The sequence below is a fragment of the Lactuca virosa genome, chromosome 6 (genome assembly GCF_052849685.1).
Source record: "Lactuca virosa cultivar CGN04683 chromosome 6, Lactuca_virosa_CGN04683_v6, whole genome shotgun sequence".
NCBI classification, from domain to species: Eukaryota; Viridiplantae; Streptophyta; class Magnoliopsida; order Asterales; family Asteraceae; genus Lactuca; species Lactuca virosa.
In genome coordinates this window covers 80,813,434-80,840,548 of record NC_136431.1, presented here as the reverse complement: position 1 = coordinate 80,840,548, position 27,115 = coordinate 80,813,434, and the positions used below count along the sequence as shown (strand labels likewise).

General features: G+C 34.3%; 2 protein-coding genes and 1 pseudogene across 4 annotated transcripts; 2 read left to right on the top strand and 1 right to left on the bottom strand.

Annotated features, from left to right (window-relative positions):
- Window positions 1-3,517: 3,517 nt before the first annotated feature.
- On the bottom strand, window positions 3,518-10,309 carry LOC145120140 (uncharacterized). Of its 3 annotated transcripts, XM_079055934.1 has the most exons (25): window positions 9,818-10,303; window positions 9,411-9,581; window positions 9,248-9,322; window positions 9,089-9,167; window positions 8,928-8,992; window positions 8,748-8,837; window positions 8,551-8,640; window positions 8,370-8,456; window positions 8,205-8,288; window positions 7,992-8,111; window positions 7,864-7,895; window positions 7,641-7,773; window positions 7,059-7,559; window positions 6,454-6,974; window positions 5,780-5,843; window positions 5,551-5,656; window positions 5,279-5,463; window positions 5,079-5,204; window positions 4,862-4,932; window positions 4,701-4,763; window positions 4,554-4,626; window positions 4,351-4,470; window positions 4,183-4,260; window positions 4,016-4,066; window positions 3,518-3,903 (listed from the first exon to the last, which is right to left on the bottom strand). In XM_079055934.1, exons 1-25 carry the CDS (start codon window positions 10,064-10,066, stop codon window positions 3,784-3,786), a joined length of 3,354 nt encoding a protein of 1,117 aa, XP_078912060.1. In that variant the 5' UTR covers window positions 10,067-10,303; the 3' UTR covers window positions 3,518-3,783. The 3 variants fall into 3 exon arrangements, 2 of the variants coding, with proteins under 2 accessions (XP_078912060.1, XP_078912061.1); XR_013714131.1 differs by lacking the exons at window positions 3,518-3,903; window positions 4,016-4,066; window positions 4,183-4,260; window positions 4,351-4,470; window positions 4,554-4,626 and having other exon boundaries at window positions 4,702-4,763; window positions 4,862-4,981; window positions 9,818-10,309; XM_079055935.1 differs by lacking the exons at window positions 3,518-3,903; window positions 4,016-4,066; window positions 4,183-4,260; ... (1 more) ...; window positions 4,554-4,626; window positions 4,701-4,763 and having other exon boundaries at window positions 4,878-4,990; window positions 9,818-10,309.
- Window positions 10,310-11,579: 1,270 nt separating this feature from the next.
- LOC145121691 (uncharacterized) lies at window positions 11,580-15,147 on the top strand (annotated as a pseudogene).
- A 4,827-nt stretch (window positions 15,148-19,974) lies between these two features.
- Window positions 19,975-26,569, top strand: VPS41 (vacuolar protein sorting 41). The gene is made up of 19 exons (XM_079054925.1): window positions 19,975-20,403; window positions 21,071-21,340; window positions 21,418-21,597; window positions 22,473-22,733; window positions 22,829-22,961; window positions 23,023-23,113; window positions 23,274-23,376; window positions 23,539-23,642; window positions 23,730-23,823; window positions 23,897-24,052; window positions 24,136-24,198; window positions 24,278-24,343; window positions 24,438-24,638; window positions 25,089-25,166; window positions 25,256-25,375; window positions 25,471-25,551; window positions 25,631-25,716; window positions 25,807-25,888; window positions 25,970-26,569. The coding sequence occupies exons 1-19, from the start codon at window positions 20,146-20,148 to the stop codon at window positions 26,378-26,380; spliced, it is 2,838 nt and encodes a 945-aa protein (XP_078911051.1). The 5' UTR covers window positions 19,975-20,145; the 3' UTR covers window positions 26,381-26,569.
- The last annotated feature ends 546 nt before the right edge of the window (window positions 26,570-27,115 follow it).

Genomic DNA, 27,115 nt, shown 5'->3' with positions numbered 1-27,115 from the left:
TCCAATGATACTACCTATAACCACTTTGAGTCGCGTTGCCAGAACTTTAGAGATTATTTTGTATAGACAACCAATCAAGCTTATGGGTCGATAATCATTCAATTTTAAAGGATCTTTGATCTTCGGAGCCAACGTGATGAAAGAGGAGCAACAACCTTTAGCTAGAACTCCATGCCGCTCGAAATGTTTAACGAATGCAATTATATCCTTCTTTAGCAAATCCCAATAAGTTTTAATGAATTTGAACGTGAACCCATCGGGACCAGGGGCCTTTTCACCGCCACAAGACCAAACAGCTGTTTTAATTTCTTCATCTGAGAAGGGGGCCTCCAACAAAATAACGTCGGTAGATGATATGGATTTGAGGTTTTCATTCGTAAGTTTAGGTCTTAGATGCCATCGTTCACAGAACTTGTTTTTGAAGAATCAGAAGACCTCGCCTTTTATCGCATCTGGTTCTGTTTTCCATTCACCATTTATTAGCAGCCCATTTATTCTGTTTTTCCTTTTTTTATTGTTGACGAAGGCGTGAAAGAGTTTAGAATTTTCATCCCCATCCACACCCCCATTTTATTCTAGATTTTTGCTTTAAGTCCTGGGCATTATTTTTTTCCGTCTCGAACAATTTTTTGGAATAGGTTTCTCCTCTATGAGATTTCATCATTACTAAGAACTCTAGACTCAGCACTTAAGTCTAGCTCTTGTAAATGATCTTTAATCTTTTTAAGATCAGTTAGTTCCTTGGGGTAATCCAGTCTCCTCCGTGCCTTAATCTCGTTTTTCAGATGTTTTAACTTAGCCGCCAGATAGGAGTCAGGAGTACCGTAACCTCTAAATTCTAACCATGCTTGTGTGACTGTCTCATTAAAACCATATTTCTGAAACCACGAGTTGAATAGTTTGAACGGAGGAGGACCAAAATCCACCACTTCAGTAGTCAACAAAACAGGACAATGATCTGAAGTTTCTCTAGGTAGAGCAGTGACTACCGAGGAGGGGAAAGCATTGGTGAAGTTTGAACAGACAAGTATACGGTCTAACTTGCTAAGTTTGAGTTCACCACTACAAAAATAAGTGAATTTTTTCCCACCCATTCTATGATCCGTAAGACCAGCTTCGAATATAAATCTATTGAACTTAAAGGCAGATTTAGCAATACCCCTCTATTAAGTATGTGAAAATCACAAAAATAATCATTTGGGTTGTGGTTACTCTGTACGGCATGTGAAAGATTTGGTGAATCCTTATTAATAATGTTCAAATCATAACATTACTTAGTTCATATGGTCATGGAGGTTCGTCTAAAGTGATTCTAGGACATAAGATATAGTTTTATGTTCGCAGTAGGGATTAGTTGGTGCACGAAAGTTTGTCAGAAACCCTCGTTGAAGAAGTTTTATTTTCAAAAAATCACAAAAAAAACATATTCTATTGTTTACTGATTTTGTCTTTTAATTTTCTTGTTATATATATTTTAAATATTAAATTGATTACCCCACCACCCACACCCTACCCTTGAAGTGGATAGTGATATCCAAGACTCCAATACTGCAGCCCACTGCTACCCTTGAACTTGTCAGTGGCACATCATCCACCACCGTCACATTCAAACTTTTGTCGCATCAAACTCCTCCCTACATCCTCTTCGTCTCCGTCAAGCACCACCACCAACACAATCCATAAAAAAGGAATGAGATGTGGAAGAGGTTTAGTGGCGGTGGAAAGAGAATGAGAACCGATGGACGTGTAGCGATGGTGGGAGAGGAGATTGGCGACGATGGCAGGAGAAGTCGGTGTTTGTTGATGGAGACGGTCGACGGTCTATTATCGAAGAGAGAAAGAGGAATGAGATGATGAATATGATCAAATTACAAGTTTATCCACTTTAGTTTATAGCTTTTTAATTTTGATGAGTGAATAGGTAATACAATTGAGTTGTTCGCGAGCCTCAAAATGCATAATAAATATGTAATAAATGTGGTAAGTGGATTTGTAATAAATTTGTTGTGATGACGGGCTTTAAATATGTCATGAATATGGTGGTTTTAATGAATAGCTCTAGTTATTTTGAGTATGTACAATAGGCATATATCAATAAACAAAACAATAGCATGATTAGGGAAAATTTTACTATTTGTGATTGGCTAATTTAACTCTTAACAAATTTTTTGTAAAATTATTCTAAACAGTTTTGCTAGAAAATGAACTGTTACATCAACTAACGCAATAAACCAACTCTTCGCAAGTAAGTTGTTATTTGATGAAGAACGAATCGACTATGCACCTACTAGAGAACGAACTATTTATGTCAAAAAAGGGTGAATTATCTAAGATTCTATAGATGATCATATTGATGTAAAGTCGTGTTCGTGCAAGATCACATCCTTGTAGGTTGTTTTTTTGGCCTTCTTTTGCAAGATCATGTCTTGTAGTTTAACGTTACTTTATCTTTTGTTAACTACAAATGATAGATTAATCTTTATAAACTGTTTTTTAACATTCTCCTGCAACATTAAGGTTATATTAAACTCTTCCTCGGTTAGTGATCATTTTAAGTGGCTTATTCACTTTCTTCTACTCATTAAATTAAAAAAAAAAAAAAAAAAAAAAAAACTTATGGAGTTATAAGTGTTGGTTCAAATGTGCAGTGATCAACTTACTTAGACACAATGTTTAGGTAAACCATGTTTTCATCATATGTTTTTTGTACATAATATCGACATGTTGGTTTGAGAAAATGTGGTTTAACATATAAGAGTTGTCGTTTTCAGTAAAAGGTCTAACATATAAGGGTCATCATTTTACTAGGAAATTGACTACTCATGAATTAACATAAGTTCACGAGGACCTAGTGAGGTAACTTTATCAGGATGTGTACATTTTATTGCGAAATTGGTACCTCGAAATGTACTTTCTTGCGATACTTATGGTCGTTTTCTTATAAAAAGTTGAAAAGTGATAATCTCCATTTAAAAGGCTTCAACATATGGTCATATTTGTGAATAACTCTTTTATTTAACATATATGTATATGCATCATAAATATACATGTTATTCTTTGCATGCATAAATAATTGGATGACAATAAAATATAATGCATACTTTAAAACAAATAAAACACTTGGGGACTTTTTTTGCTTGACTTAATAAACTTAATGGATTAAGCACTTAATCAAGACAATCATACATGGTTGTTTCTTTTTCATCTGATATAACCACTTATACATGTTTGTGTCTTTTTGACTTTATGGATTATGTCAAAAGAAAAACTTGGCTCACAAGCTCTTTACTATTCACACTTTCTTCTTTTTCATCCTAACTTCTCTCACATTAAAGATGATATTGTTAAAACATTGTAAATTTTATATTTTGCATTATAAGGGTAAAATGGTCATTTAGTCTCACCCATGCAATTTTTGTCTAGAAGACAAAAATAACCCTTATAGATAGCACTTCATACATACAACACCATTATCCATTATCCATTATCCATACAAGATTTGATGGAAGAAGAAAAATAAAAAGATACAACCCCTTACACCTCGTGGTTTCATTCAAAATTTGTGGTTACATTGTAAAGTTTAAATAAAAATAATTGTGGAATCACTCAAGAAGGTGCTACATTACAATAGTAGATAAAAGATATAGCACCTTGAGTTATGGTTAAATATATACACACACACACACACCAAATCATATAGCAAAAAATAGGATACATATGTGAAGAAAATGAAGCTTTTTGAAGGCTAACCTTCATATAGAGCAAGAGAAATAAAATTAGTAGCTATAAACCTGATGATCCTGCCTCAATTTTTTCTAGAATCTCTGATTTGGTCTTCCTTTTCCAACCTTTCATTGTGGCCACAAGGTTTATTAGCCCTGTCATTTGGCTTTTCGTGTATTCCTATACACAATCATCATTACCATTATAAAATATTATAATAATAATGCAAAATATCATTTATAAAAATTAAATTGTGAACAAGTTGAAGCAATAAAATATAAAAATATCTTACTGGATGAGCACGAGCCCAATGCACATATTCGGTTTCTGGGAGATAAAATGCCTGTTATAACATATACCACATCACATATTATTCCGATATATATATATATATATATTATGAAACTTAATAATGCCAAAATTACTTAATCAAAATATCAAATCACAGTCTTTTGTTACCTTAATAAAAGTTTCAACTCTTTGTAATTTCGGCTTAACATTAATAGTGAGAAAATGCTGTAGACCAGTGATCAAAACCTGAATCAACAACACATACGTACCCTCAGTTTTTAACATAAATTCAGAAACAAATATTTATATTTTATAAATAAATAAATAAAAAAGAACCTGAAAATCCAATGACATGAGAGCTCGACCCTCATCAGTACACCTCTTCACCTTTGATAGCCCTTCAACGACTGTTTCAGAAAGATTTTCAAGTCCATATCCTATTAATGTATCTTGAACCTGTTTTTACACAAAACACTTTCTATTAATTTATTAAAAAAAAAAAAAAAGTTTCTAATAATTTACACAAATACTTTACTTACCTCCTTCTGAATGCCTCCATGAACTAGCCTTGTCTTGTAGTGCTTAAATTCTCCCAACAACAAATCAACATACCTAATAACCAATAATGATTTAACTTAAGAAGTAATGTTTTTAAATATTCGGTGCTAAAAATTAAAAATAATCACCCGTTGTGTTCCATTCCAAGTTCTTTCACTTCCCATTTAGCATTAGCAATTCGATCAGCATATCTGCCAAGTGGGACCCAATTAAACTCCACGTATGCAAATTTTCCCTTAAGAAAGAGATTTATTAATTGAAAAGAAAAAGGTCTTATCATCTTACTTACCCACTAATGTGAAGAAGTAATCTTGCAGTTGTTCTATGAATTTGCTCTATAAGATCTGGCACTGAACCAACCTGATCATATTTTGAGAAGTATGCTTCAGTTTGTGTTTTCACCTTTTTCCTATTGCAACTGAAGTTTTATAACATCTTTACATATCTAAAAAATAAGTACATTAAATTTTGAATCTTTTTATAATCAAGTAACTCAAGTGTAGTACCAAATGCACATAGAAGTCTTCAACAATCACTGCATTATTCTGCTGAAGAATTGATTGAAAATGAGCCTTGGATTTATGCAATACTCGAGCCACAAGAGATATAGTGTCAGCCCCTGCACATCTTTCCTGAAATATAAAAAGTTTAATTAATTAATTAATTGAAATATTGAAATATAATACAAGAATTATTATTATTATACCTTGAGGCCAAAAGAGGTGTTGGTTATATGATTAAGATTTGAAGACATGCCATTGTGTGAGTTGTCTGAATGGGATAATGGCATGTTTAAATGTGTAGATGAAGAGGTTGAGAATGAATGAGGTGGAGATTTTATCCACTGATCGCAGTCACGTCGTATTCTTGATAGGGCTGTTTTCAGCCGAACTGAATTTTATAAAAAATTAATAATAGAAAGATTCAGAATAGTATATGATAGATTAATAAAAAGGTTAGGTAAAAAAAAATACTTACGATTAAGAGTGTCATGTAATCCTTTATTACCACTGGGATTGGTGTGTAGTTGACCAAAGCTTAGAAAAACGAAATGAAAAAATATCCCAAAATGTTGGCATATTCCCTGCATAAAATTGGAAATAAAAAATATATATACATATATAATTGTTTAGCATGGTGTGAATAAAATTTGAAAAGATAAACATGAAAACATGAAAAGATATAGTGATACAATGATATTGTGTACCTTAAAAAACTCAGCATTGACTATATCTAATCTTTGCATTAGCCTTGCATATTTATCCATCACCCTATTATTGCATATAAAACAAACTTCAGTATATAGTTATAAGCTCAGGGTTTATAGTTTAAGAGCTATTCTATATATTATTTAAATATAAATAATAGAAGTTACTATTTTTAAAACTAAAATAAATAAAAAGATGAAAACCCAAATAAGAATATAATAAAAAGGGAGAAATTACAGAAAAACCATTATTTTTGAAAAAAAAAATGATGGTTTAACAATATTTTATTTTTTCCAATCAAACCATAAGAGTTTCAGCCATTTTTCCAAATTAACCGGTTTTTATGAGGTCAAAAATGATTCAAAACTACCGATGAAACCCGATATACTTTATGATTTGAATGGAAAAGCAAATTATAAGTGGTTAAACCAAGTTTTTGTGATTTCACCTAAAAAATATTTTCTAAATAAAATGATAACTTAATTGAAAAAAGATTTATCAACAAAAATGTTACATTTGCAATTACTCATTCCATTCCATGATGGAATGAAGAAAAAAAAAAACATCACCCAAGGAATGAAAATTAACAAAATGAAAGGAATCAATTCCTTCAAGAACTTTTTCTTTTCATTCCATTATTTCTCTGATTCAAAAGTTTATAAAAATCACTAACCTCAACACACATATTGAAGATCCTGTGTGTGCTTCCATCTCTTCATTACTCCAAGGTGAAGACTGATTTCTTGAACGATTCGGCTTTGAAATCCTACTTGGAAGTTGACTATCTTCATCAATAAAATCTGCATGAAGATCTTCATTTTCATCTTCAAGATCACCATGACCATTGCTATGATTCACATCACTATTATCAACAGATAAACTGTTCCTATAACATCCCTCACTGAAATTTCCCTTGGGTGAATCTGGAAATGCTGATAACGAATCATCAAACTTCTTGGAAGCAATTTTTGGAGAAAATGGATCTCCAGTATTAATCCAATGAGAAAATCCACTCTGTTTAGTGTTGATTTTTGCCAAATCAGGTGGTTTTTGGGAAGATGATGAAGTATTAGTAGAAGCAGTTTGAATAATCAATGCAGCTCCATCACCAACAAGCCCTGCAAAACTAACTGTTTGGATTGTCTCTGGTGGGATGATGAACCAACTCTCCTTTTCCAATACCATTTTTAGAGCCTGAAAATTATAAAATTTTAAAATAAAAAATCTTTTAATGACATATAAAGGATAAATACATGTAAGCTGAATATGTAAACTTACATATATATTTTGGCGATGAAAACACATGTAGTAGCTTTCACAAATAGCTTTCACTCTGTGCCTAAATTCAATAGCTTCAGCTCCACAGAAAGCTTCACCAGCTAAAATGAAGGTATTGAGATCTTCATAATTTTTTAAAAACTGATGAATGCTAGTGGACCCCACTGCATCAGAAGAAAGAAGAACTGACAAACGACTTGTTGTAAGTTGCCAAAGATTCCTTCGACCTCTTAGTAATGTTTGTGAAACAAATGTAGTGGCATCACTACGAAGCTGAAACCATGAAGATCCACTGCTTGAAGCTCCACTCCCATCGTCCCTTGATTCCATGGAATTGGTGATTCCATTCCGGTCTGTAGGTTCTGAAACGGAATTGGACACTGAGAGAGTTAAAGAATCATTGTCTTCCTTGGGAATAGAATCAGCACGTTGGAGATTCTTGAAAGAATTTGTGCGTTCATGTTGTTTGTGCATAGTAGGTGATAAATGCCCCAATGGAACCTGTAATATGAATTTAAATTAATAGCAAATTAAGAAAGTGAAGAAAAAAAAAAGAATGAATTATATTTTATAGTTTTATACCTTACTATTTGAACTGAAATTCATGATTGCATGATATGAGCACATCACTTGAAAGGGAACAGCTAGTGTTGCTAACAAACACTCCCTAAATTTGGATTCAGGTACCCGAGTGCATAGATCACTATATGTAAGCCTAATATACAAATAAAAACATATTTTATTAAAATATTTGAAAACAAAATGATAAGAATCTTTAAATAAATCAAACAAATGAAAATGATACCTAGTGTTATGAATGTCAGCAGTGTTTAAATCCTGCCACATTCGAGTTGTCATAACAGTTATGAATGATAAAATGCTTTTTGGAAGTTATATTATATCTGCTACTTAGGGGCATAAATGTAAAAGTACCTCTAGCACTATATTGTTCAGGACTCCATGAGTTTCAGATATAACTTCCTGCATAAAGAAGCTTTGTATCTTTTCAGCAAGACCAGAAACATCACCAATTAATGCATAAGCATCAACCACCTATTAATATCACAATGAGAGTGACATAACAAACAATTATAAGAACAGCTCTTTTTACAACTCTAAATTAAAACTAATAAAGCAATGTCATACAGTTACAAAGCTTGTTTCTTTGAAGTCTCTGCATACTCCCAACAAAAGTGAATCCAATTTCTGTAAAGCTTTACCCAACCATACCTGAATCCACAAGAAGATATTTTTAAACTAAGACACAAGAAACTGAAATAGCATCTATTTTAGTTGCTAGAAAATTCTTACCTCAACACCACGACTCATTTCTTGTATGACCAAAAGCTCTGAGAAACCATCAAGAAGTTGAAGATACTCAGGCAAGACTTGGAATGCCTGTAGATTGAACCAATAGAGATATTTATATATAATGCTTTTTGCACTTTTGAAGTGGAAAAATTATCATGATATAGAAAAAGCAGTTTGTGACCTTAAAGAAGTTCCCTTCATTGACATGGGTTTCAAGTGCTACTTGCATATCTTGTGCATGACGAAGCTCTGCTAAAACTGGGAGTATGTCCTGAAATTTTTGTGGGGTGTGAATATAATCATATATCAGAAACATGTGTATGTTAATTAATATAACAAAAAGTAATGATGTTAGGGGACTTAGAGGATGGGTGATACCAAAAGAGCTTGTTTCCTTCTAGAATTTGTGTGAACAATAAGATCCCTTGATACTTCATTTCTTGAAGAAGTTAAGTGTCTTCTTCCATTCTGAAAATAGAAGTGCACATGCATAATGAGTTTTATGGTTTGAATGTATTAGGTTGAGGCATATAAATGCAAACACCATCACCTGCTTACCATGCAAATGATGTTTGCAACCTTCATGTCTTTCTCCAACTCCTTTACCAAATGCATTCCTTTCACTGATGAAATGAAAAACTATTAGAATCTTGTTCAATAGAAGGTTTTATAATAAACAATGGAAGGTGAATTTATGATTTTATTCATCTTATTCTTACCCATTACTTCATGGTGATCCATCACTTGGCGTGACAGACTTTCTGTTACTTTATCCAGCTGTAACAACCTAAGAGCAGCCTATAAACAACAAATTATAGATTCAAATGATAAACATCAACAGAATCTAGATATATGGAGGAAACAAATCATAATATTACCTTAGCTTCAAAATATGTGAGCTCATTTTCTTCTGGTGGAAGCTTCTCTAAAGTGTGGCGAACAGGATCAAACATCTAGACACATAAATTCAGTAGTTCTTAGCCAATGCAGGACATTTTAAATAACATCCCTAACCCACCCTTAAACTCAAAGATGTTAAACCTCTTCATAAAATTCTTCTTCAAGCTCCTCCACAACTGGACCACGAGGAAGCCTGCTTCCATATATTGAACTCAGTTCTTCAGAACTTGAAGAGAGACTTTGCCTATGATGCGGAGGGATTGAAGCAAGTGCACGTGCTAAAGTTGCTGCAGTTGCAGCCCGAGGTGGAATCTGAAAGAAAAATGTATTGCATTGCATCTGATCATATTGCAGATATGAAATACCTAATTGACATCAACAAACTCTAAATGCGATGCAATACTAGATTTATCATTAAATGTGAATGTCTGAAAACGAGAAACAGATCAATTGTTACAGATACTCACATCACACAACACAAAACGAGTGATCTGAAAGTATGTTACGTACGAAATGTGTGTAAATAAGCACTACAGGTCTTGGATTACCTCGGGGCGATCGGACGTGGAAGGAAGGAAGCCGATGGATCTAGCGGAGCGGACTGAACTGAGAACCTTCTCACCAACCTTTGACAAATCCATACCTCCACCGCAATCACCGGCTCCTCCTTGAGAGAATAGAAGCGAACCCAAGAAGAAAAACCTAGAAAGCTCGAAACCTTCAGGATTCAAATTGGCATGATTGAAAGCAATTGGAATCAACGCCAATGGTGATGCGGGGAAATTACTTGGCTGCATTTCAAATCGGGGCTCTGGTGAGGTGAAATTGAAACCCCATTTGTTGAGATCGGTGAATGGTTGAAGGGTTTAGAGAAAAGTGAGATCAAAGCTTTGTCGGAACAGACTGTGTCTGTATGATTCGTTTGTTTTGGTGTAGAAACTGTTTATCGTTTGGTTTGATTCGGTTTGCTTTTGTTTTCGCATATCTGTGAGTCTGACAAACTCCGTTGACCTTCATGTCGCTGTCATTCTACATTTCTATGCATGCCTCTTTCTACATCTTTTTCCAAATAAATATAGGATATTGCTAAAAAAATAGTTGTTTGTCTTAATATCAAGCAAATCAAATATTGTTTAACTTTTTTTTTTTCTTAATTTAACCATCCTTTATTATTTAAAAAAGTAATAATAACCAAAACAGCTTTTTTTTCAAAAACTTTTTTCCACAAAAATGAAAATTGACCAAAATAGTCATGATTTTCTCAAATGACCATTTGTGAAAATCGACTTCACCTTCATTATTTTTCCAAAGCGATGTCGTTTTGAAATGTTGACTGCGAAAATTCCACCATTGACTGCAAAAATGAGTAGTGGACTGCAAAAATCTCATGGACCAAAGCCGGTTATAAAAACCAAAAAAAAAAAAATCATTTTCCTCGTTTTTGCATATTACCACCAAATTTTCTTTAAAGAGAGTGGTTGAAAACGACGAAGATCTTCTCTAGTCGGTTAGTTATTTATCTTTATCTTCGTTTTATTTAGCCTGCAAATTAGAGCCTTAGTTTTTTGTAGGACATTTTTTCGCATGTTACGGTGCATTTTAGTAGGTTTACACTGTCGAAATATAGATTTTCGCATGTACTCACCTGCGAAAATATAGATAATGAAGAATTTCACGATATCTTGAAGAATTGTTGAAGAAAGTATCAAGTTTGCAATGTTTAACATATTTTTATTTGTTCTTTCTATTATTTTGCAAATATGAGAGGCTAAAATTTTTCTCTTCCACTTAAATGTAGATGAACTAGAGTACTATGGTAATATTTTGATTTTGAAGTTATAAAGTTGGTATAAAATTGCTATGTAATTAAATCTTCTACTTTACTTGTTCAAGGTTTGATTTTTATTACTTTTATTTAAGTTGCATATAGTTTAGACTACAAATCTAATTATTGTGACTTGTATCTTAATAACTTTTGATCATAAACGGTTAAAGACTAGTAATTTAACCAATCATAGGGTTAAGTAATATTTATCGATAATTTTAGCATATAAGTGAGCATTAGTTGAACAAACTATCTAGGTTTAATTTTATAAACTCTAAGATTAAACTCATTATTAACTCATAAGTAATATTAGCAGTTAATTGGTTTATAGGTTTCTAGTTTTATGAACATTAAATTAGTCACTTAGTAATCATAAAAATTAGTAATTAGTAATTAAATTAGTCACTTATGAGTTAATCATGAGTTTAATCTTAAAGTTTATAAAATCAATCCTAGCATAGTTTGTTCAACTAATGCTCGCTTAGATGCTAAAATTAGTAACTGGTCTAATTGGTAAACTCTTTATACTTCATGGCATTATCAGTTATTCGCCACATGAACTAGGTATTTGAAATTTAAGTGGAAGTGCTTCAAAAATAATTGTCTTTGAATCGATTGTTTAAGATTTCAATTAAATAACCCCCTCCTCCACCCCTAGGTTTCAATTAAATTAATATGTTATCAATCATACATGTTCCCCGAGAGTTCGACACTTTTATTTACGGCAACTATGCTATATTCGATTCAGTTGATTGCATGTGTGAGTGTTGTTTAAGATGTGTTAGATAAATGTTTTATAAATTTAAAAATTATATATTTTTAATATAAAAACCTCACATCAAATTTCAATCTTAATTTCTGGTTAGTTTCCAGCTTCCTTCATTATATCATTTATTTAACTTCAAACTTCTTCTATAATATTTTTATATGTATTTAAATTTAAGTGTTGTTTTGAAGCATCTATTCACCGTCAATGGTGAAATTTGATCTATAACTCCAACTGATGAGTTTAAATATTTGAATCATCGTTTATTTGAGTGTTTATAACTAAATTGGAGTTAATCAGATCATTATTGTTACTATTTTGTCACTCGTTCTTGTTGTTGATATTTGTCATTCATTGATCTTATCTACAATGATGGAATTGAGTGTTGGAACCTTAACCTTATGAATTGAGTTTGTATCGTTAGCAATAATAAGTTGGACTCTAGCCTCTAGTTATAGAATTATTTAAAGAGGAATGAAGTATCCTTCTTTTTTTTCCTATCCATTTTAAATTGTGACAAGTGTCACATTCATTAAAATAAATAGTATCTTAAGATACTTTTTACCATTTTATATCAGTGTTGTAAAAATCTCGACTAAGTCCCGATTAATCTCTGATTAATCCCTAGGCGTTACTCAACCGACTAGAGGACGCCTAATGATTAATCACTGCATACATAATGATTGAAGCAGTAGAAAACGATGAAATTTTAACACTTTAAAGAAGTTCGTCCCAATAGAAACTATTTGAGGTATGATTAGTGTTGTATTAATCATATTAACCTATTTTGCTATGATATTAGTGGTATTTATAAATTTTGATATGATATTAGTCATATTTAGTTTTTTAAAGCCCGATTAATTCCTTAACTCTAGTCCACCGACTAGCTAACGTCGAACGTTTTTTACAACCTTGTTTAATATAGATAGAATGATGAATATAACAAAAATAATAATAAGATATTTAATTTTTCTTGTTTAATTTAACAACAAGAACAATCCACTCTTGATTTTTGCCAAAAAAAAAATACTCCCTAACTTAGGGGTGAGCATGGGTCGGTTTTGAGGTAAACCAAACCCAACCCATGTATTTCGGTTTATGGGTTTTAGGGTTTGGTTTTTGGTTGGTTTTAGTTTTTGGGTTCTTTGGTTGTTTTCATCGGGTTTTGGGTTCAACCCATGGGTTGATGGGTTTTGGGTTTAAACTCGTGGGTTTTGGCTTGTAACCTATTTTTCAGCAAATCTTTATAACTTAAAAGATGAAACAAATTTGGCAACCTAGATTAAAGAAACTAAAAACATCAATTTCTACACTAACACAACATCTAAAGTATGTTGTTAAAAGTTTACAACAACCAAGTTTAACAAGTTTTTAGAAACAAAAACAAGTAACAAACAACTGGGTAATAATCTCGGTTTCATTGAAACAACAACAAAAGTCATATATTTGGTGTTAATTTGGTACCAAAATCCATATCCTTTTGCGTATATTACCTTTGACATAGAAAATCAAATTATAACATATCATTGAAAAACATGTAACAATCTCAGGTTGGGTCGGTTTCAAACCCAACGGGTTGGGTCAGTTTGAGATACTAAAACCGAACCCAAAACCTATTTTTCGTTTTTTTTTTAAATTTAAACCCAAACCCAACGGTTTGGGTTTGGTTTCGGTTTCTCGATTTCGGTTTTGTTGGTTTTTGGGTTTTCAAGTTCGGTTTTGCTCACCCCTACCCAAACTTATCCAACCCGTACAATAACAAAATTTTTATCCAGTCCTACAAAATATTTAATATTCACGACCATAAAAAGCGAAACATATAAAATAATACTACTTAGTTCAATAACTACGTATCAACTTGGAAAATACACTTTTGAACTTTATAACCTTATTTACGTGGTTGTAAGTCACATGTTTTATGTGTAATTTCAATTTGATATATTTTTATTTCCTTCTTATCTTTATCATCTATCTTGCTTTACATGGTGAACAACAATACATAAGAAACAAAATAAGAAACCCTTTTTTCATCTTTTTGATATCTTCGCCCCATATTTTGCTGATAGTATAATATATTTTATAACAAATTCCCCATAGTTATATTCAAACCTTAACTAACACGTTCAACCAAAAGCTTATAACTAATCGGAAAAAATGTCGTTATAGTCCAATAAAGTTACAGGTTTTGGTTTAAAACGTTCCTAATATATATATATATATATATATATATATATATATATATATATATATATATATATATATATATACAAAACTTCAAAAATGGTCCATGTGGTTTTCGAAAATATCAAGTTTAATCCCTAAGTTCAAAAAACCTCACAGATGGTCCCTGTGGTTTCAAAACTTTTAACATTTGGTCATTCCGTCTAACTCCGTTACCATTTAGCCGTTAAGTAAGGGGTATTTTTGTCATTTCACTACACAGGGACCATTTATGAGGTTTTGTATTACTTTTTTTAAAATAAATAAATAAATAAATAAAATTTAATATGCAAGGATCCCACCTCTCTCTCTCTCTCTCTCTCTCTCTCCCTCCCTCCTGTAAGTTGTATAAAATTCTTTCTCGTCACTGGCTCCCCTGTAAGTTGTATAGATTCCATGTCTCATTCATCATTTGATTCCATATCTTCATGAATCAAATTGAATCTGAATTTGTTTTGAATCGCCTTTGTATACCTTCGACTCCGTAAGGCGTGGGTAAAACCACTCTGATCGCTAGGGTTTTGGAGAATCTCAGAACTTCCTACCCCAATTTGAAAATACAAGGGTTTTTCACTCGTAATGCCCTATCATTCCATACTCTTCCATCGCTCAAATATGTTTTGATTTTCGCCTTCGTTTACTCATGAAATTTGGGATACAAAACAGGTGAGATCAGACAAGAAGGCGAGAGGGTAGGGTTTGAGGTGGTTACGTTAGATGGTCGCACTGCTCCACTTGCTTCTATTGACAATTCCAGGTAACCATTTCTTCATATCTTTTCATCATTCAACGTCGAATTAGGTTTTAATTAAGTTTTCCATGGCAGTGTAGAGTCCATTAGATGGCCTACTGTGGGAAGATATAGAGTCGATGTAGCATCATTCGAATCATTAGCTTTGCCTTAGTTACAGGTTCGTTTAGCTTCATCTCCAATTTCTCAGTAAGAAGTTGATTTTCGATTTCATTTTCAGGTCAAAGAAGATACAGATATGTCTGTGATTGATGAAGTTGGAAAGATGGAGCTCTTCAGTTCGTTGTTCTTCCCTGCAGTGTTACGTGTTCTTTAGTCAAAGAAGATAAATCTCTGGTGGTTGTTTCTTCCACCGGTGAATCGGAGAGAGAGAGAGAGAGAGGGAGAGAGAGAGAGGGATGGGACCCTTGCATATTAAATTTTATTTATTTTAAAAAAAGTAATACAAAACCTCATAAATGGTCCCTGGGTAGTGAAATGACAAAAATACCCCTTACTTAACGGCTAAATGGTAACGGAGTTAGCCGGAAGGACCAAATGTTAAAAGTTTTGAAACCACAGGGACCATCTGTGAGGTTTTTTGAACTTAGGGATTAAACTTGATATTTTTGAAACCACAGGGACCATTTTTGAAGTTTTGTCATATATATATATATATATATATATATATATATATATATATATATTGGATTTCTAAGGGTATAATTGTCATTTCACCGGCTAAATAGGGACTTTTACGTATTTTAATTGGTGCTCATGCCTAGTCACCAGCCAAAATGGATATTAAGTCAACTCAGGACGAATTTGAATGACACGTCAGCGAGTCAAGGACGAGTTGCTTTACTTGGGCCCTAAGGGTTGGTGTGGTCCCCTAATATATAAGAGAAGGAGTTGTTGGACAAAACCCTAACACTTCATTACCATTTCCAACCAAACACAAGCTAACAACCACTCGACAAGAATCCCTTTACCCCTTCACTTTATTCCAAGGAGCCACCAGACTCAATAAATTTGATAAACTCAAGAGACGGACTGAACTTAAACGATTTGCACACCATTTTCTGCGATTGTGGAGAGAAGATAGTGACATAAGAAATTGAGGTCGATCGTTTGAAGGACGAGATGGGTCGGGACTTTCTTCTGTCGATGGTGGATATGCTCAGAGGTTCCAACACATTGAGAAGAAAATCAAAGTTGTTGCTTCGTTGGTTGTAGGTCTCGTCATCGTCATGTTCGTCTTCATGATTCTTCTGCTCCACATCATAATCAACAAGTGAATCATATGGGTTGTGGTGGTGTTCCTTACTTGCGTATATATTATTAGGCTTATGTTTGTTTAGGTAGGTCTACTGGTAATGTAATGGTGGTTGTAATGGGGATATTTTGAAGTCCTGTGTAACTACGACTGTGACATACATTTTGTTAACATATTATATATAGTAATCGATGAAGTTCTGAGAAAATTAGCCATGTTTGGATTATAATCATTTTTCTGTGTTCATTGTTTGTCTAACTTAATGTTGATTAAATTTGTTTGGTGAACCCTCTGTGACCGTTACTGAGCCCAAAGCAAGAGTGTAATGGTGAACCCTCTGTTGATTATAATCATTTACTTACAAAAACCGTTTTCAAGATAATTTTTAACTTTTGGTTTCTTTTTGAAAAAAGGGTTTACCATTTCCTCAGTTTGAGTTCTGACACCCCCAAGAGTGTGTCCGAATCCCTCAAACCACGGCTCTGATACCAACTTGTAACAACCCAAAAATTCAATAAAATTTTTCATTTAATAATTAGAAATCTCATTCGTATTTGTCTCTCCAATGTTCCATTACATAAATATATTATTCAAGATCAGAGTTTCCAAAACAACTAATGCCGAAATATTTGAGAGTGCACGCTGCGCCATCAAGCCGAGCCCTTGCCCTTAGAACCAAAAGTAGCTGAAACACCCAACAAAACTGTAAGAACACGCTTAGTGAGTTTCCCAAAATACACAAATCACATAATCATATAATGTCATGTACATATACACATAAAACTACGATGGACTCCCTCCATGGTCTTCAACCGGGATGCCATGGGCTACCCCCATGCTCTTATATCCAAGTGTCATGGACTCCCCCTCATGGTCTTACCAGGTGTCATGGGATCCCCCATGGTCTTCACGTAAACCAATAATAGACCATTGCATAATCATTTATACAGATTCACATAAAGTAATGGGCCGACATTGGTGCCTTCGACCCATGGGTATAGTGATGAGACTCACCTCAAAGATAGCTAAATCCTACGAATGATGTGCCTGCTGCGAATCGGCTCTAAACACTGAGCCAAACCCAAAGCTAAACTCAGTAAATAACTATGACTAGATTCGACACTAGGCCCACAATTGGCCCAACTAACCAGGCCCACCAATGGTCTAAGCCCATTAGGCCCACTAAGACCCAAATCCATTGGGCTCACTAAGGCCCAAAATACAATCCTAGGCTCAACAGGGCAAGCCCAACAAGACAAGCCCAAACAAGAAGCCCAACACTACAAGGGAAATCTTCAGTCCAAACTAAGCCCAACGAACAGCACCCACACCAAGCCTAAAGCTCAAGAGTCCAAAAGATGGCCCCAAGGAAAAGCCCACTGATGGACCGGACGTTGGGCGTTCGTCACCAGCCAACAGATCGCGAACCTTAGCCGGAATATTGGGCGTTCCTCGACCCAACGCTGACTCCCAACAATGATTATTAAGCACTTAATGCTTAAAGCCACACGACCAAAACATAGATCCAAGTCCTAAAGAACATCTAGAACCATAAAAGTCACTGACTTGGTGACTTTGCATGCCCCAAAAGGTCCCAACTTCAAGATATAACATTCAACTTCCATAAAAATGGTTAAATCTCATGCATGGGGCTTATACAACTCTAAAGATGCAAACTTTATAAATCTAGAACCTCAAAAACACCAAGAGGAGCAACTCAAAGCTTCTGGAGTGATCAAAAACTACTAGACCTCAACTATGGGACCAAAAAGGGACTAAAACCCATTAAGACTTAAATCTAAGCTTCTAATGAGCAAGGTTAGAGCTTATACCTCAAATGAGCTGGAAATAGTAGAGAACCAAGATCTATAAGCTCCTACTTGAACCACCACCTTGCACCAAGCTTCTCTTCCTTGAATGAGCTTCAAACACACACAATGAGCACACAACACTCTTGGAGGCTCTAGGGTTTCGAGATTAGGGTTTGGGAGCTATGGAGTTTGAAAATGAGGCCAACACCTAGGACTTAAGGTGTTTAAATACATCTCAAACCCTCAAAATTAGGGTTTGAGCTCCACACGTAAACGCCCTGCGTTCCCCAAGGGAACGCCCCGCGTTCGAGTTCCGCCTCCAAAAGTCTAAACTTGGCAAAAATGGTCCCTCCTCCCCCTCAAACTTGCAAAACAAGGCCAAAAAGCAATAACCTAATATATAAGGGACCAAAAATGAATAATACCTGGATCGAACGTTACAGTATCTCCAATTCACTTTTTATGACACGCATAGTTGTGTCGGGTTGATCGCGAAACTTCGAAGAAACATAACATCTTTATATGAAGTCGGATTTAAGTGCTCCTTATATCCACAAGATAGTCATTACATCGTTAGCTAAGATTATTTACTATATCTTAAATGTCTAGCCCAAATCTGCAGACGTTACAATAAAACTATATTGATATAGAGATAGAGTTATATGGTTAGTTTGTATTTGGTTTACGAGAACTCGATAAATACGACAATGAAAGCATCCGGGGGGGGGGGTGACATGTATGGCAAAAACCTAAAATTCACCTAAAAAACATAATCGATGTTGAAAAACAATAAGCCGGACAAATATGAGTTTTCACTCGTGAATATTTGTTCATAAGGTAGCGTTTGGTACATGAACAAGATAGGACTGGACTGGATAGAACTGGATTGGATTGAACTGAACCGGACAAAACAAAACTAATTATCTACATTACGTTTGGTAAATGTATTATAGAACAAATCAAGACATGAAAATTACCATATTATCCTTTGCATTAAATAATATATTATAATCAATATTACTTTTAAAACTTATAATTTTTTTTAAACATAATTGGTATAGATCGTAACACTTATTTAGTAATTTTGGTTTGCAAATTCAATTTGTGCGTTTCATTGAATTTGTCAATCAAAACATAAAAGCAAGCCAATAAATTAAATTGCAGAATTACAAACATGAGCTATCAATATTGATGTGAATTGTCAATAACAGTTAGCTGCAAACGAAGCCTCAATCCAAGTTTAAAAAAATTACTACACAATTGCAATTGCAGTGAAAGTGAAATTAAGCAATAATAACACAGGAGTTGAATTTAATAATAAATCACAAATCAAAGCTGATGCATGTGATTATAAAAACCTAATCATCCTTCCTTTTTCTACCAAATCGATTCCTATATAAAAAATTAACAACCCTCTTTGAAAACCTAAATCGATCTCTAGGAGGTCGTTTTCATTTAAACAAGATTTCTTTTAAAAGTCTGCTTTCTGAAATAATTAAGCTCTAGAAGAAAAGGCTTCGACGTTTCCTAGAAAGAAGATGAATGACTTATCACCTCTGTCTACCAGGTGAACTCGTGGATATGTAAGAGAGAATTTCCAATTAGAAATTTTGTTACTAAAACAAGGAGATAGACTAGAGATCGATTAAGAGAGGTGAGTGACGACAAATTATCCATGTTTATGATTTGTAGAGGAGAGGAGTCATGAGAGGCTTAGAGGGTAATTTAGTCTTTGAAAATATTTATATGTTTTGTCCAATTCTGTTCCATTGACTTCTTGTTCCATCCATACCAAACACCCTTTTGTTCTGTCCAGTCCAGTTCTGTTCCGCATATCAAACGCTACCTAAAAGAATATGATAGATTGAACTCACAAGAAACATGACATTAACATGATAACGATGACCTAATTATATTATAAGAAACATATAAGAAAAGAAAATCCACATGTATGGGTGAAAGTTTTTAGTTAGTCAAATTATAATCTTTTTAGGGAAACATAACTACTATTATTAAAGAATTAAAGAATTAAAATATATATTTGTGAATCCCGAACAAGAATGTAGGGGAAAGGGCTCCCACGGTTTATTTCAAAGATTCTCTTCTTTCTGACACTCCAAACTCGCAACCCTCCAAACACAAACGATCCCAATCTGGTCCACAGACCTCAAACATAAACCGAACCCCGCACTACACTCAATCAATTACCCTCTCTCATCTCTTTCTTTCTCTCTCTACAGCTACGAACATGTCTCCGAAGCCATCAGAGAACGGAACCGAAGGCGACGATGAAAGAGAAGAAGGCGAAGAAGATACAGAAGAGGACAAGGAGGAACAAGAGGAGGAGGAGGAAGATGAGCCGAGGCTTAAGTATCAGAGAATGGGAGGCAACGTGCCTTCTCTTTTATCGAGTGACGCCGCTTCTTGTGTCGCGGTTGCGGAACGGATGATCGCTCTTGGTACTCATGGCGGTACCGTTCATATCCTCGATTTCCTTGGTAATCAGGTAAATTTTTGTGTTTTGTTTCACCCGATCACGTCAGTTCTTTGTGTTCTGTTACCTGTTTACTGTTGGAGGTCTTCTAGGTTTGAAATCAATTACGCGGTGTGTTCAATTAGGGAAATTCAATCGATTGGTAGTTTGATACGAGATCTGCAGCTCAGTTGCTATTATGTTCAGTAGTGTTTTGGCATTTCTCTTTTTTCCATATGAACGTGGTAGTAGGAATGAACGACTAGTTTAGATGCCTTTTGCTTCTTCTATTGAAAGCACCGTTTGCTTAAATCAGATCATTTTCTCATTGTGTGGATCAAATACAACATCTGTTCACAATTGAAAAGAGTCCTTGTTGACTTTTTTTCATTAGGATGGAAGCTTTTCAGGTGATTTGATTTTATCAATGAATTAGGGCATTAAGTCACATAAAGAATAAGGCAGAATCACCAAACATATAAGGATAATTTCATAAAAAGTTCTTTGCCCCTGGTTTTGTGGGGTTATGATTGCATTCATAGAGTTTTTTTTTTTGAGTTGCCCAAGCTGTGTGAGCTAATTGTTATTCACATTTGTATCATTTCCTCTGTATCCAATCTCCATAAACTATGTGATGGCTTTCTCTAGTAAGAGCAACAAATTTGAAGTTTGAAAGAGTAGTATCTAATGTTCTTGACAGGTTAAGGAATTTCGGGCTCATACTGCTGCTGTCAATGATCTTTGCTTTGACCTAGATGGTGAATTCATTGGAAGCTGTTCAGATGATGGGTCTGTTGTGATTATAAGTCTATTCACAGATGAGAAACAGAAATTTGAGTATCATCGACCGATGAAAGCCATTGCAATTGACCCAGATTATGCAAGGAAAGCATCTAGGCGATTTGTTACTGGTGGTTTGGCTGGAAACTTATATTTCAATACAAAAAAATGGTTAGGCTACCGTGATCAGGTATTTTTTATGCCTTTTTGTATGGTATCCTTTTCATCTTTACAAAAAAATAAAACAAAATACATCATTTTGTGTAGGTTTTACATTCTGGGGAAGGTCCTATCCATGCTGTGAAATGGAGAACAAGTTTAATTGCATGGGCTAATGATGCTGGAGTAAAAGTTTATGATGCTGCTAATGATCAACGTGTTACATTTATTGAAAGACCAAGAGGAAGCCCACGCCCTGAGCTTCTACTTCCCCACTTAGTTTGGCAGGTAACTGATAAAATATTGGTTGGTGATAGTGTTTTTCACTTTTTTAGTAGAAATGGCTAGATGCTGAATTAAGAATATAGATGAACAAAAACTCCCAATTCACACACAAATTTATTGTCCAAGATGTTGGCCCACATATATTGAAATTTGAGAGAGGGTTACAAAGAATATTTTGTCACAATAGTTGTGCTTGCAAAAACATAATGAAAACAGTACACTGAGATCCCTATATATAGTGATGACAGTTAAGTCGGTTAAGCTCTAATAGTTTGCCATGTGTCTTGAATCTTGATAGTTCCATGAATCTCTTTGGGGCTTTTCCCCCATTAAGTCCTGTTTGAGTAAAGTGGCTGAATGGGTGATGCCTTTCTGAATAAACCATTTGAATGAGACTAAATGACCATTTAACCCTTACATTCCAAAAAACAATATCACCATAATCCATTTTCATCAAATATAACAATATTCATCATTTTTAACGAGAGAGGATTTGGGAGGAAAAAAGAAGGGCAAATAGGTAAAGGGTTGGTGTCAATACATTTAGCCAGGTTTTTTGGCTTAGCCCATTAAGTCATATGATCCAGATTAAATAAAGAGGAAACAGTCATGTATAGCTTAATTGCTTACCCCATTAAGTCAAAAAGAAACAAAACCTAAGTGTAGAGTCCTGATCTTTGATCTTAGAACTTCAGAACTGCGTCAGAAGGCTTGCTTTTTCTGAACATTCTTTAACTCTTCTAACCCATCCTTCTGAACACTACTTCAGAAGGTGCTTCTACACATGACTTAGCAAATTTCAAATCTAACAGTATCAATTTTTCAGATCTAGCAGGTAGAATCTTTGCAACATCTGAACCCTGTTTTATGATATACAGGATGACGCCCTTCTTGTTATTGGCTGGGGGACAGCTATAAAGATTGCATCAATAAAAACAAATCAAGCAAGAGGTGTGAATGGGTCATATAGACAAATCACAACTTCCAACATGAACCAAGTTGATATTGTGGCATCTTTTCAAACAAGTTATTTCATATCGGGAGTTGCCCCATTTGGTGACTCATTGGTTGTTCTTGCTTATATACCCGGTGAAGAAGACGGAGAAAAGGAATTTAGCAGCAGTGTTCCTTCACGACAAGTATTTCTTTCACCTTTTTCTCATTCTGCAATGATTTCAAGATTGATTCTTTATATTTTTAACCCATAATAGCAACATACATACAATCAAAACAGGGGAATGCACAAAGACCAGAAGTGCACGTAGTGACATGGAACAATGATGAGCTGGCGACAGATGCATTACCTGTACTTGGGTTTGAGCATTACAAGGCGAAAGATTATTCTCTTGCTCATGTTCCTTTTACAGGTACATGTTCATTTCTATTTTTTTTTTATATATCATAAGATATTTATAAATTTGGATGTAGGTAGCAGCTATGCAGGAGGACAATGGGCAGCTGGTGATGAACCTTTATACTATGTTGTATCCCCAAAAGATGTAGTTATTGCCAAACCTAGGTATCTCAACACTTTTTCAATTTTGTGGAAACAAATTGATTAACAATCATCTTGATTGATAGTGGAAACAAATTCACATAATCAATGTCATATATCAAGACTGAAGTACACATACAATAATTTTTCAATTACAAATGAATGATATGCATGTGAATAACAGAGATGCAGAAGATCATATTAATTGGCTTCTTCAACATGGATGGCATGAGAAAGCTTTAGAAGCTGTTGAAGCTGGTCAGGGGCGTAGTGAGCTTCTTGATGAGGTATTTTTTTACTTCCTTTTTATTCTTTTAAGAGTAAAAGAAATAGCAACATATCTTTACTGATAATAGCAATATCTAACAAATAAAGTAAATATGTTACTATTATGGGTAAAAAATGAAGTACACAAATTATAGATTGTAACTTGTAAACTGTTTTATTAGGTGGGATCAAGGTATCTTGATCATTTAATTGTAGAAAGGAAATATGCAGAAGCAGCTTCTTTATGTCCCAAAGTGTTGCGAGGTTCTGCAGCTGCATGGGAGAGGTAGGAAATGTTTCTTCTAGAATATTCTAGAAACTGAAGCCTAAAAAAGGAAAAAGAAAAATTAAAATGTTTTCCAACTTTTCACAGATGGGTTTTCCATTTTGCTCATCTACGCCAGCTCCCCGTGTTAGTTCCATACATCCCAACAGAGAATCCAGTCCTTCGTGATACTGCTTATGAGGTAAGCTTTATATTAAATAATAATTATTGATTACTTTGATGGTTTATTTTTTATAAATAAAAAAAAATTGCAGGTTGCTCTTGTAGCTCTGGCAACTATTCCATCTTCCCATAAAGATCTCCTATCTGCTGTGAAAACATGGCCACCTGCAATATACTCAGCAGTGCCTATCATTGCAGCTATAGAGCCCCAACTTAACACCTCATCCATGACTAATGAACTCAAAGAGGTGAACTGTGAACACCAGTAATTTTTTGCCACGTGTCAGTATTTGAGCTATATTAAACATACTAAATCTCCCACTTTGTTTAGGCACTGGCGGTTTTGTATGAAATTGATGGGCAGTATGAGAAAGCTTTTACACTTTATGCTGATGTAAGCACTCACTTATCCATTCTTTCTTTAATTTGGCGTTTAATTTGCTTTCTTAATTTATCAAATTCTGTTTTTTCAGCTTATGAAGCCAGATCTGTTTGAGTTTATCGAGAAGCATAACTTGCACGATGCCATTCCTGAGAAGGTGTGTTGTGTCATGGCTAATTACGAAATTGCCCTTGTTCTGTGTTCTTTTGTTTGGTAATCTCACTTGTGAATCCGCCATATGTTATTTACAGGTGGCCCACCTAATGTCGATTGATCATAAACGTACAGTTTCAATGTTAATCCAGCACAGGGACTTAATTACCCCTGCTGAAGTTGTTTCCCAACTTCTTGCTGCAAAAAAACAAGTGGATTCCAGATACTTTCTTCATGAGTATTTACATGCGCTATTTGAAGCCAACCCTCATGCTGGTAGAGACTTTCATGACATGCAGGTATAAAGGGCAATATAGTCATTTCACACTTGTTGTCCCAAAAAAGTCTTATTGAGGTTCTTGTAAAAATTTTGGTTGCTGTTTTAAGTAAAATGACTATTTTTGGTCCCAGAGTATAACTGTTTTTTGCAAATTTGGTCCCGAAAGTATAGTCATTTTATTTGGATCAGGGACCAAAAACGTTACAAAAACCTCAAATAAGGACCAAAATTGAAAAAATCTGCTATATACCCTGGGACCAAAAATGTAATTTACCTTAATAAATGACAAATGTTTATAAAAAATGGGATAAAGGGAGATATAGTCATTTAATTGGAACAAGGTATGTAAAATCAAATTAAGGACCAAGATTGCAAACTAATTCCTTTTGGGACCAAAACTGCAAAATTGTGCTAAACTGAGGGACCAAATTTGTAAGTTACTTATTGTCAAATGCATCCTGAAAAACAGGTTGAGCTTTATGCGGAATATGATATAAAAATGCTGCTTCCTTTCCTTCGGAGTAGTCAACATTACATGCTTGAAAAGGTTTGCAAAATTATCGACTCTGAATTTATAAATTTTCAGGGTTTTTTTTTATTATTATTATTGATGCTGACATCATCTTCTTGAATTAGGCATATGAAGTTTGTCTTAAGAAAGATCTACTAAGCGAGCAAGTTTTCATCCTTGGAAGAATGGGAAATGCAAAACAAGCCCTTGCTGTTATTATCGACAAACAAGGGGACATAAAAGAGGTAAAAAAAAAAGAAAAAAGAAAAAAGAAAAAAGAAAAAGAAGTTTCTATCTTTATGGGTTTAAATGGCTTTCTTTCTTACATAATTTTTTACAGGCTGTAGAATTTGTTAGCATGCAGCATGATGATGACCTGTGGGAAGAACTTATTAGACAATGTCTTGATAAACCTGAAATGGTAATAATTTTTTTTTTTTTTTACCATAGTTAATAATCTTTTTGAAGAAATGTTTTTATTATGTTTTTTTGGTTGGCAGGTTGGTGTTTTGTTAGAGCATACTGTTGGTAATCTTGATCCTCTTTATATTGTGAATATTGTACCCAATGGCTTGGAGATCCCTCGGTTAGTATTAACTATAACCATTGCTTCGTGTTTTTGGTAGCTCAATCTCTTGTTTCTTAATATTTGTTTATTTATTTATTTAAATTTCAGGCTGAGGGACCGTTTAGTCAAAATCATCACAGATTACAGAACCGAAACATCTCTAAGACATGGTTGTAACGATATACTCAAGGTATTATTTTATACTACAATTTCCTAACTTATTCCATAATATAATCTATCTCATTCTCATTAACATGATTATGATTCACAGGCGGATATAGTCAACCTTTTAGTCAAATATTACAAAGAAGCAAGACGTGCAATATACCTAACCGATGCAGAAAGTGGGACCCGGTCAAACACAAACCCTCAGGACAGTAATCCAATGGATCGACCCCCCGTCCTAAAAACCATGGAGACAAAGTCAAAAACACGAGCAGACGGAAGGTGTTGCATATGTTTCGAGCCTTTACCCATTCAGACATCGGTTATTGTATTCTTTTGCTGTCATGCCTACCACTTAAACTGTCTCATTGACTCCACCAATTCTATTACCACCAACAAAAAATCTAGTGACTCGTATGAAAATGGTGATTATATTGACGATGAAAATGACCAAGATACCCCTTCGGCTGGGTCCCGGATGCGATGCGTTTTGTGTACCACGGCTGCTGCTGGTTGATAATCTGTTTTTTTATTTATAAAGAAAGTTTGTGTTTGTATATTATTTATTATATGTATTGGTGTTATTGGAAATGAGGGTTTTTTGTAGTTGAAGTTGAGTGAGAAGATGGTGAAGAGGTGTTTGTGGGTGTAATACTTGAGTTCCCAACATTAGAAAGGAATTTTATACAAGTAAAATTCATGTCAACAGTGTAACTCATCTTTTGATTTTTTTTGAATAACAGGTTAAATGTGTATTTGCAACTAAACAAGTAACTTAATGTTCATATTCAAGAAATAATTGTGATTTTTGTGTAGATTCCAAGTTATTATGAGTGATAAGAGTCAAATTTTTATGATGTTCACTTGAAGTTGATGACATTCATGAAATGTACACGAATGGTATATGGTCAAAATATCAGGGTGAGTTCTTATCCAACTCATTGAGAAAAACGATAGAGTTAAAAACATGCATTATGGATTCTTCATTCTTATGTTATTGATTGGAGCAATTAGGTGACCATTAAATATTAAATTAAATCTGCTTTGGTTGGAGGGCTGCTCTTAATAATATCACAACATGTATAGCACTCTCAAAACGTGGAGTGGACATAAACTCTACACTTTGTCTACTACGTGGATCTACAAATCGCCTTTTGTATCTTGCAAATTTGCCAAAACTATTTGGGATCACATTGGCTCTTGGTGCTTGTTGAATCCCATTACCTCAACATCAGTCAAACAAAGAAGTCCT